The sequence below is a fragment of the Eschrichtius robustus genome, chromosome 16 (assembly GCF_028021215.1).
Source record: "Eschrichtius robustus isolate mEscRob2 chromosome 16, mEscRob2.pri, whole genome shotgun sequence".
Taxonomy (NCBI): domain Eukaryota; kingdom Metazoa; phylum Chordata; class Mammalia; order Artiodactyla; family Eschrichtiidae; genus Eschrichtius; species Eschrichtius robustus.
In genome coordinates, this window is record NC_090839.1 from 47,644,594 (window position 1) to 47,656,548 (window position 11,955).

General features: G+C 40.3%; 1 protein-coding gene across 3 annotated transcripts in view; it reads right to left on the reverse strand.

Annotated features, from left to right (window-relative positions):
* The window catches only part of XRN2 (5'-3' exoribonuclease 2), a 77,722-nt gene extending 66,131 nt beyond the window's left edge, over positions 1-11,591 (reverse strand). For 2 of the 3 annotated variants that reach the window (XM_068524595.1, XM_068524594.1), the window contains exon 1: positions 11,429-11,591. In XM_068524595.1, coding sequence (XP_068380696.1) covers positions 11,429-11,503 — 75 coding nt within the window. In that variant the 5' untranslated portion in view covers positions 11,504-11,591. Of the gene's footprint in view, positions 1-5,240; positions 5,261-11,428 lie in introns of those variants that run through there. The other variant, XM_068524596.1, reaches the window with a different exon arrangement.
* Positions 11,592-11,955: the final 364 nt, after the last annotated feature.

The window sequence follows — 11,955 nt, forward strand, 5'->3', positions numbered from 1 at the left end:
GGAAGGTGCCACAATTTCACTGCATTAGTCTGTAGAGGAATTTATTCCCTGAGTGCTGTTGAAAACAATGGCGCAATGGACAAAACTCCATGGAATTTAACTGCTGGGTGATCACACCGAGCAGTTAAGTGGGTGAGAATAGGAGACAACCCTACGTGTGCCACTGTCATCGCAGGGTAGCCCCCGCTCGCCGCAACTAGAGAAAGCCCACGCGCAGCAACAAAGACCCAATGCAGCCAAAAGTTAATTAATTAATTTTAAAAAATTCACTACAGGGGCTCAACAATAGATCTGAACTGGCAAAAAAAAGAATTCTTGGGGCCGCCCTGGTGGCTCAGTGGTTAAGAATCCGCCTGCCAATGCAGGGGACACGGGTTTGATCCCTGGTCTGGGAAGATCCCACATGCTGCGGAGCAACTAAGCCCACGTGCCACAACCACTGAGCCCGCGTGCTGCAACTACTGAAGCCCTCGCGCCTAGAGCCCCTGCTCCGCAGCAAGAGAAGCCACCGCAACGAAAAGTCTGTGCACCGGAATGAAGAGTAGCCCCCGCTCACCACAACTAGAGAAAGCCTGCGTGCAGCCAAAAAAAAAAGAATTCTTAAACTTAGATAGATTAATAAAGATTATGCGAGCTGAGGAGTAGAGAGAAAAAAGGATGAAGAAAAATGAACAGAGCCTGAGAGAAATATGAGACACAAATAAATACATGAACATACAACTGGAGTACTGGAAGGAGACGGGAGCAAGGAGCAGAAAAAATATTCAAGGAAACAATAACAAAAAAGTTCCCAAATGCATTGAAAAACAATAACCTACACATACAGGCAGCTCTAACAACTCCAAGTAAGATAAGCACAATGAGACCCACAGACAGATACATCAGAGTTAAAATGATGAAGGTGTAAGACATGGAGAAAACCTTCAAAGAACCAATAGGAAAAATGACGAGTCACTTACAAGAGAACCCCAATAAATTTAACAGCTGGCTTCTAGCAGAAACAATGGAGGCCAGAAAGCAGTGGGAAAACATATATAAAGTGCCGAAACAGAAAAAAAAATGTTAACCAAGAATCATATATCCAGGAAGGCCACTGTTCAAAAATGAAGGTGAAATAAAGACTTTGCCAGATAAACAAAAATTGCATTTGTTGCTAGCTGACCGGACTTACAAGAAATACTAAAGGAAGTTCTTCAGGCTGAAAGTTAAGTGACCCCACTAAAGATAATAATACATTTTTAAATCCTTTCTTTTCTTAACTGCTATTGCAAAAAAACAATGGGATGAAATGATATTTTGTAAAATACTATGGCTTACAACACACACTTTAATATAAATGTAATATATTTCCTAGTAACAGCCCAAAAAGAGGTGGGTAGAAGCAAAATAGCAATGTGCTATGGAAATAACCACAGATGGTAAAGTAATAATTATAGCAATGCACTGTTGGGTTTGTAACACTAATAGATATAATACATGTAATGGCAATACCATATAAAAAAGGAAAACGGGGGGACTTCCCTGGTGGTCCAGTGGTAAAGAATCCATCCTGCAATGCAGGGGACGTGGGTTCAAACCCTGTTGGGGACCTAAGATCCCACATGCTGCGGGGCAACTAAGCCCGCGTGCCACTACTACTGAGCCCTCGTGCCTCAACTAGAGAGCCCCGTGTGCCGCAAACTACAGAGCCCATGTGCCACAACTAGAGAGAAGCCCGCACGCCGCAACAAAAGATCCTGCATGCAGCAACTAAACACCCGACACAGCCAAAAATAAAATTAAAAAAAAAGGAAAATGGTAATCAAGCCATACAGCAGTAAAGGTTCTGTATATTACTGGAATTCAGCTAGTATAAATCTAAAGCTAACTCTGGGCTTTCTCTGCTGGGGGCCTGGGTTCAATCCCTGGTCGGGGAACTAAGATCTGTAAGTGTGGTGCGGCCAAAAGACAAAAAAAAAAAAAAAATCTAAAGCTGATAAGATGTGTATAGTAAGCCCTTAACATATATTTTTTAAAAAGATCACTAATGAAATCTAAATGCTACATTAAAAATACATATAGAAAACAAAGTAAAAGGACAAATGTAAATTCAGTGATATCAATAACATTAAATGTGACTGGATTAAACAATCCAATCAAAAAACAAAAGTTGTCAGACTGGATTTAAAAAAATATCCAATTATATGTTGTCTACAGGAGACACACTTGAGATTCAAAGATACAGAGTGAAAGTAAATGGATGGGGAAAGAGACTCAAACAACAACCACAAGAAAACTGGAGTGGCTGTACTAGTATCAGACAAAATACCTAGACTTTAAAAAAGACTTACTGGAAATAATGACGTTTGATAATGATAAAAAGGTCAATCCATCAAGAAGACATAACAACTAGAAACACATGCACCTAATAACGGCATCAAAATACATGCAACTTTTAATAAATGACAAAAATGAAAGAAACAGACAGTTGAACAATAATAGTTGGAGACTTCAATACCCCATTTTCAATAACGGACAGAATTGGACAGAAGATCAACAAGGAAACAGATAACTGCAACAACACTATAAACCAACCAGACCTAACAGACTTTTACAGAACACTCCACTCAACAGAATATACATTCTCAACTGCATATGGAACATTCTCTGGGAAAGACCAATTGCTGGGCCATAAAACAAACCTCAATAAAAGCATAAAAGTGATGCCAAGTATGTTCTTCAACCACAACAAAGTAATGAGCTCAATAATGGGAGAAAAGGTGGCAAATTCATAAACATGTGGAAATTTAACAACATACTCATGAATAACCAGTAAATTGAAGAAGATATCAAAAGCGAATCAGAAAATAATTTGAGAGGAATAAAAATGAAGACACAACATATGAAAACTTACAGTGTAGAGCCCAAAAGCAGTGTTCAAAGGGAAATTTATAGCTGTAAATGTCTATAATAAGAAAGATCTCAAATCAACAACCTAACCTTTATTGGAATCATGTTGATTATAACTGATTTGAAGAAGGCCAAGTGAACTGCATATGATCACTTGAACACCATGTCTCTTGTAACTATCCTTATATTCGTCTCACAAAAGGTCTATAAAGGGCTTCCCTGGTGGCGCAGTGGTTGAGAATCTGCCTGCCAATGCAGGGGACACGGGTTCAAGCCCTGGTCTGGGAAGATCCCACATGCCGTGGAGCAACTAGGCCCGTGAGCCACAATTACTGAGCCTGCGCGTCTGGAGCCTGTGCTCCGCAACAAGAGAGGCCGCGACAGTGAGAGGCCCGCGCACCACGATGAAGAGTGGCCCCCACTTGCCGCAACTAGAGAAAGCCCTCGCACAGAAACAAAGACCCAACACAGCCATAAATAAATAAATAAATAATTTTTTTAAAAGTAAAAAAAAAAAAGGTCTATAAAATATTTGTTTAAAATTTTTTTGTATCAAAATACTTGGAAAATTAGAAGCTTCTTTTTAACATGTATTGATATGACTTGAATTATTATTTTATGAAATTAAGAGCCCTATATACCTGTAAATCTTTTCACATATCATTTAAGCTTAAAAAACAAACAAAAAAAAACCTAACCTTCCACTAAGACACTAGAAGAGCAAACTAAACCCAAAGCAAGCAGAAAGAAGAAAACAACAAGTATTAGAGAAAAATTTAATGACAGAGAATAAAAAGAACAATTTTTAAAAATCCATGAAACCAAAGAAGATCAACAGAATTGACAAACCTCTGGCAAGTATGACCAAGAAAGAAAAAAAGCAAGGTGGGAAACCTAGATTTCACTACATGCAAACAGCACAATTCTATACTGTGCAATGTTACCAAGAGTTAGACACGAAAATATCCCCACTTTTACTTGGACATATAAACTACCAAAAACTAACTTACCAAATAAAATTCTGAAATATCAGTGCAAGGCACTGTTTCATGCACTTAACTTGGATTAACTGACTTAACCCACACAACCACCTTATGTGGCACATATACAGCTGATCTTCTTTATTCACAAATTCCATATTTGCTAATTCACCTGCTCACTAAAATTTTTTGTAACCCCCCCCAAATCAGTATTTTTGCACTCTCAAGGTCATTCACAGACACAAGCAGAAGGGTGAAAAATTTGAGTCCACTGACACACACATTCCCAACTGATGTTAAACAAGGCAACATTCTGCCCTATTTCAGCTCTCATACAGAGACGACCAGAGCACAGAGACTGTAGGAACAGGGTGGTGAAATGCAAGAAACTCCAGTTCTTCACCGTTTAGGAGAGTTGAAGTCATTTTCCCAAGACCAGAAAGCTAATGAGTGGAGGACTGTATAAGCCAAGGACACAAAGTAAAGAAACTGATGGTTGAATGAATTAAGAATAGTTAAAAAGCCAAAAAGAAATAAAATGGAATCATAAAAAAGCAGAACAATTGTAAAATGGAAACAAAGCACAGATGAGACAGACAGCAAACAGATAGTAAGATTACAAATTTAAATCTAACCATATCAATAATCACATTAAATGTAAGTGTTCTAAATGCCCGATTTACAAGGCAGAGATTGGGAAAACCGTTTGGCAATTCCTCAAAAAGGTAAACATGGAATTACCATATGACCCAGCAATTCCACTCATAGGTGTATATACCCAAAAGAATCAAAAGCAGGGACCACTCATAGGTATATACCCAAAGTATTGATCTATTGTACAAATACCTGTGCACCAATGTTCACAGCAGCATTATTCACAATAGTCAAAAGGTAAAAATAACTTGTGTCGGGATATCATTATACAAACTTAAAAATTAACAGTTATAGAATATATGTATCTTCAGGTTTTACAGATGCTCCCAAACTGTTTTCCAATAAAATTCATTGCATTTTCATACCATGGGTTCCACAGTGAAATACTACATAGTAATGAAACAAATATAGATAAATCAAAGAAACATGAAATCTCATAAACACAGATACAAGAGAAAGTAGAGGTTACAGTACCATTTTTAACAATATAAGCATTACCAAAACTACTCTTTGCTATTAGAAGACAGGATTGTGGGGTGGCCACTGTCTAGAAGGGAGCAAAGGGGAACTTCTGGGGTACTAATAGTACAATAATATTCTGTTTCATAATCTAGATGCAAGTCATACATTTTTATTTTGTGAAAATTAACAAGCTATACACATAGTTATATAACTTCAATATATGAAGAGTTTAAACATTTAAGTGACTATACATACATATATGTATTTGTGTATATATACTTCAATTAAAAGGTTTCCAAAATCTGAAAAAAAAAGAGAAAGAAATTGATACATGCTAAACATGGATGAATCTTGAAAACACTATGCAAAATGAAAAAGTGAAATAAACCAGACACAAAATGACAAATATTATATAATTCCACTTATATTAGCTCCTAGAATAAGCAAATTCATAAGATAGAAAGTAGGGGGGGGAATAGACCATGTTAACACTAGTCAAAAGATCTGGTTACATTAATATTGGACAAAAGAGATTTCAGAGCAAAGAATATTACCAAGGATAAAAATCATTTTATAATGATAAAGGAGCACATTCAGGTACTTCCCTGGTGGCGCAATGGTTAGGAATCCGCCTGCCAATGCAGGGGACACGGGTTCGACCCCTTGTCTGGGAGGATTCCACATGCTGCAGAGCAACTAAGCCCACGAGCCACAACTACTGAGCCTGCTCTCTAGGGCTCACAAGCCACAACTACTGAGCCTGCATGTCACAGCTATTCAGCCCGCATGTCACAACTACTAAAGCCCACGTGCCTAGAGCCCGTGCTCCACAACAAGAGAAGCCACCACGATGAGAAGCCTGAACACCGCAATGAAGAGTAGCCCCCGCTCACCGCAACTGAAGAAAGCCCGCGCGCAGCAACAAAGACCCAATGCAGCCAAAATTAAATAAATTAAGCAAAACATAAAAGTATCAAATCTTCAAAAAAAAAAAAAACAAACACATTCATCAAGACGACCTAACAATCTTAAGCATTTATGCACTAATAAAAGAGTTTTAAAATGCAAGAAGCAAAAACCAACAGAACTGAAAGAAGAAACAGACAAATCCAAAAAAATTATAGAAGATTTCCATACCCCTATTAAGTATTAATAGAACAGGAGACAGAACAATCAATGTGCTGTTCAAGTCTTCCATATCCTATCAACCAGCATGATAACATCGATAGAACACTCTACCCAACAACAGCAGAACTTGTGTCTTTTTCAAGTCAAAATGAAACATTTACCAAAACCATATTCTGGGTCATAAAACAAATCAGGTAAGCTTTAAAATATGTAATTCAAATTATGGAAAGTTATGTTCTCTGACAAGGGAACTAAATTAGAAATCAGTAACAGAAAAAGAATGCCTGGAAAATCCCCCAAATATTTGAAAATTAAGGAACACTCTTCTGAATAACCAATGGGTCAAAGAAGTCAAGGGGATATGAGAAAGTATTTTTTACTGAATGAAAATGGAAAGACAACTTGTCAATGCTTGTGGTGTGCCACTGGAACAGCACCTAGCAAGCAGCTTACGGCACTCAACAGAAGCAACTCAAAGAAGCAGCATCAATACAATGACCTCAGCTTCTACCTTAAAAGGACAAGACACACAAGCTAAACTCAAAATGAGCGTAAGAAATAAACAATAAAAATAAGAACAGAAATTGATGAAGTAGAAAACAGAAAAAACAATATAGAAAAATCAACGAAACCAAAAGCTAGTTCTCTGAGATCAGTCTAGCCAGACTGATAATGGAACAAAAAGAGAAAGGACAAAATTAGTATCAGGAATGAGAGAAGTGACATCACTACATTTTCTATTGATATTAAAAAGATAATAAGGAATACTATGAACAACCTTATAGCAACAAATTGGACAACACAGATGAACAAAATCTGTGTAAGATACAAAAGCTCACTTAAAAAAATAGATAATCTGAATACCTCTATGTCTACTAAAAAAATTATATTTTTAGCTTAAACCTTCCCAAAAAAACTTCAGGTCCAGATGGCTTCACTGATGAATTCTACCAAACACTGAAGGAAGAAATAATACCAATTCTACACAGACGCTTCCAGAAAACTAAAGAGGGTATGTACCTCGCAACTCAATATGAGGCCGAGATTACTCATACCAAAACTGGACAAAAACGTTATAAGAACACTATAGACAAACACCCTTTTTGAACATAAATGTAAAAATTCTCAAGAAAATGTTAGCAGACTGACTCCAACAATATATAAAAATAACACACCATGACCAAGTGGGATTTATCCACCTGAAATGCAAAGTGCGTTTAACGTTTAAAAATCAATGTAATTTACCATGAAAAAAACCCCTAAAAAACAGAAAGCATAGTATGAACTAAAAGCATAATAAGACATCTCTAAGAAAACACAAGAAAAAATCTTGGTGACCTTGGCAAATATTTCTTAAATATAACACAAAAAGCAGGAATACTGAGGAAAAAGAAAGAAAGCAGACTACTGAAATTAAAAACTTTTGCTCTTCTTTGCACTGCTAAGTAAAAAGACAAGCCACAGATTAAGGGAAAATATTTGCAAAAAAAAAAAAAAAATCAATATGTAAGAAACTCTACAGTTCAGTAAGACAAACAACCTAACTTAAAAATGGGCAAAAGATATGAATAGACACCTCACTCAAGAAGACATATAGAAAGCAAATAAGCACCCAAAGAGATGCTTAACATTATTTCTCATTAGGGAAATGCAAATTAAAACCACACTGAGATAACACTACACTAGAATGACTAAAACTAGAAAAACTAACCATACTAAGTGTTGAACAAGGAAGTGGAACAACCAGACCTCTCATACACCGCTGGTGGCAATGAAACGGTACAACCTCTTTGGAAAACAGTCTGGCAAGTTTTTCTTTTTAAATAATCAAACACCTACCATACAATGCAATCAATTCACTCCTAGGTATTTTCTCTAAAGAAATGAAAGCATACATTCACACAAAGATTTGTATACCAATGTTCATAGACTTTTTTTAATAGCCGAATACTGGAAACAATCCAAACGTTCACCAATCAGGTGAATGAATAAACGTGATATATGCACAACACTGAATACTATACAAAAATAATAAGAAATAAACTACTGATACAAGTACCAACATGGATGACTTTCAAAATAATTATTCTGAATGAAAGTAACCAAGTCAGGTTAAAAAAAAAAAAAGAGTACATATTGTATAATTCCATTTATTTAAAATTGTAGGAAATGAAAACTTATCTATAGAGTCAGAAACAAATCAGTGGAGTCAGAAATAAATCAGTGGTTGACTAAAGATGGGCAGTGTGGAGGGGTTATGGGGAGGAACAACAAAGGGGCAGAAGGAATGTTTCAGAGATGATGTTCATTATCTTGATTGTGGTGATGGGTTCATGAACATACACATATGTCAAAATGTATTAAACTGTACACTTTAAATATGTGCAGTTTGTTCTAGGTCAATTATACCTTGGTGGAGGAGGGAGGAGAGACCAGAGAAAAGAAAAATAAATCAATCTAGGAGGACCAGTATTCAGAGTTCAGAGAAGGCAGAGTAAAAGGAAAACAAGAAAAAAATCAAAGAGCATTCCCTAGAACTAAAGAACACAAGCCTCCAGGATCAAGAGTCAGCCAAGCACTGATCAAAATGAATTGAAATTTTTTAAAAAAAATCTGTACCTAAGGACATAATTACAAAAGCTAATACCACCAAGGATAAAGATCTTTTAAAAATTCAGAAAGAAAAACAGATCAACTACAAAAGAATGAAAGCAAAAGAACACAGAAACCAAGAGCATGGGCTTCCTGGTTTTGACACTGGCTCTGACATCTATTAGCTACAAGACCTTGAGTACCTTACTTAACCCCTGTATGCTTCACTTTTCTCATCTGTAATAAGAAGAAGGAGAAGGGGGAGGGAGAAGGAGAAATAGTTATGTGGTTGTTATGAGGATTTAATAAATTAATCTGTGAAGTGCCTAGTACATGTTAAACACTACATAAGGGTTAGCTAAATAAATAAATCACATTAACATTCAACTTCTCATCAACAATTCTGGATGACAGAAGTCAAAAGAACAACGCCTTCAAAGTTTTGAGGGAAAGTAATTTTCAAACTCTGCCTAGCTAATGATTATCCACGTATACAAGCGTAGAATGGACTTAGAAAACTCACATACCACACACCACTTCTTAAGAACTCAAGGGCTTCCCTGGTGGCGCAGTGGTTGAGAGTCTGCCTGCCAATGCAGGGGACACGGGTTCGAGCCCTGGTCTGGGAAGACCCCACATGCCGCGGAGCAACTGGGTCCGTGAGCCACAACTACTGAGCCTGCGCGTCTGGAGCCTGTGCTCCGCAACAAGAGGGGCCGTGATAGTGAGAAGCCCGCGCACCACGATGAAGAGTGGCTCCCGCTTGCCACAACTAGAGAAAGCCCTCGCACAGAGACGAAGACTCAACACAGCCATAAATAAATAAATTAATTAATTAAAAAAAAAAAAAAAAAAAGAACTCAAGTAAGAACAAAAACCAAGGAAGGGTTTAAGCCAAGAGACATAATGATTAGAAAACAGTACCTCCAACTGAAGAAATTTTTAAAAATCTCAGGAAGCAGCTTTCCAGCAAGTCTAAATAACCAGGTGTGACAGCAACAGAAATAAAGACTTCAAGCAGTCTCCACCTAGAAAGAGAACTCGACAGAATAACTGATGAAGGAGAGTCTAGATGGGGAACCATGTATAATGGAAAACAGGCAACACACAGAAAAAGACAAAAGTAGCACAAGAGAAAAAACAGAGTCACAGTACATAACCTGAATCTACACAGTGACAATAATCACCAATACTATTTGATTTTTCATCTTTTGAAACAAACCTGTATAGCCAAAGCCCTGACAATTTAATTCTGGATGCCAACGAAGCAAGAGCACAGCTGACAAGCTTGGGATGAAGAGTAAGGAAACAGCAGTAGAAAAGCTAGTACCTAACCTCAGAATGTGAAGAATCATGGGATACTTTCTAGAGGAGATGGAATAAAACAATAAAGGAATATTACTTAAATTTATCAAGTTTACCAATAGAAGAAATAAAAATAATGATTAGGAGGATGGGGGCGTGTGGGGAAGGGCGCTGTATAAGTGACTACATCCTCTTCTATCATAGCTAGAATTCAACAGATACACCCAAAATCAATAAATCAGACGTGAACAGGACATTTAGAGATAGAACCAAAAATAGTTCAAAGCAGTTATCACTGGAGAGTAGAAATGGGATAAGATGTAAGTAAACTTAATAAAGTTTGATAAAAGTTTCAAAAGCAAAGGACATGAGCATTCAGTTTAACAGCTTCTCTTTGAGAAAAACACAGGGAGTATTGGAAATTCATCAGAACAAGGGTTTCGGTTCCTCCTAGGATAGAAACTAAGCAAAATCAAGATCTCACATCGAATGAACCCTGGAGATCCATCTACCTGTCCAAAAAACAAACAAACGAACAAACAAATCTCACTAGCCTAAGCAAAAAGTTCCCAGTGTCGACTGGGCACTTCCTTCAAAAACGAAGGGGTGGAGAGCATAATGTGCCCCTGAACTTCCCAATCCGGAAATTCTCATTAAGAGTACAAAATCGAACTGGGACGGAAACAAGGCAACGGCAAATACAAAACTCAAGAACGGCCAACAGTCTACGTAACACTAACAAACCAACAGCAAAAAGTGTATTGTCCAAGTGCATTCAAGAATTCTGAAAATGTCAAAGGCATGCTGCCCAGCAGTCGGGCACCTAGACAAGGGGTCACTTAAGGGACGTCTGTCCTGTCCTAGACGTTTCCGAGGTGCTGCTCTCTCCGTAGGACCTGACAACAGCAACAAATGGCCTCTCCCCTAGCAGAAAACCTTTCAGGCTGGGACAGGAAACGACAAAAAGCTGCCTCCCCGCCCCCCCCCCCCACCCCCAGCATTACTTCACAAAGTGGTTAGAGGCTGGCAGGGGCACCCGCGCATCCCTAACCAGCTAACTCAGCTAACCAGCCGCGCGCTGCCCGACGGCCGGGGAGCCGCTTCCGAAACCCAAACCTTGCGAGCAGGGAAGAAACAAAGCCGTGGGCGGGGCCTTCCGCCGGGGAATCTGCGGGCCGGGGAGGAGCATCCCTCCGCGAGCTCCGCCGCTCGGCCCTCGCCCCGCCCAAGCCACCCCCAGGAGCCGGAGTCCGAACGCCAATGCCCGCGCCCGCGCCCGGCGGGCCGCGGCTGCCGGGGCGAACGCAGCGCGGGCCCCCGCACGGCGCCCCCCGGGCGGGCGGCGGGCCCCAAGGACCGCGGCCTGGACGCGCCGGGGCTCCAGGCGCTGGCGTGGCGGCCTCCGGGCGCCTCCTCACCTTCTCTTCCACGCAGTTGACAACGATGGACGGGTACTTGCGGCTGAGCCAGCGAAAGAAAGCCGGGACTCCCATAGCGGCGGCGCAGTTGTAGGCGGCTGCCCGGCCCGCGAACGGACGTAACCAGAAAGACAGGCAGCAGCGGGCCGCGGGCACAGGCACTTCCTCCCACGTGCACCCGGCGACAGGAAGTGAGGTAATGGCGCCGCCGCCGGGGAAGCCGGGAAGGAAGCTCCGGCCCGGCTGGGCGGAGCGGGCCCGGTCGGGGGCGGGGCTGGCCAATGGAGCGGGCGGCGAGGACAGCAGCCGGCGTGGCTCGGCGCGCGTCCTCGGCGGTACCTGTCCCGGAGCCTCCCCTGCCGCGGGCGCCCCTCGGGCGGGATCCCTGCGCTCCGCAGGCCCCCAGGGAGCCTTGGCCGGTCTGGTCTCCTCTTTCCCACCCATCTTGATTCACGTAGAATCTAAGCATCTACACGCACTCGTTATTTCTGCTTCCTGCTTTCTCCCGGTTTTATGCCACAGTACGC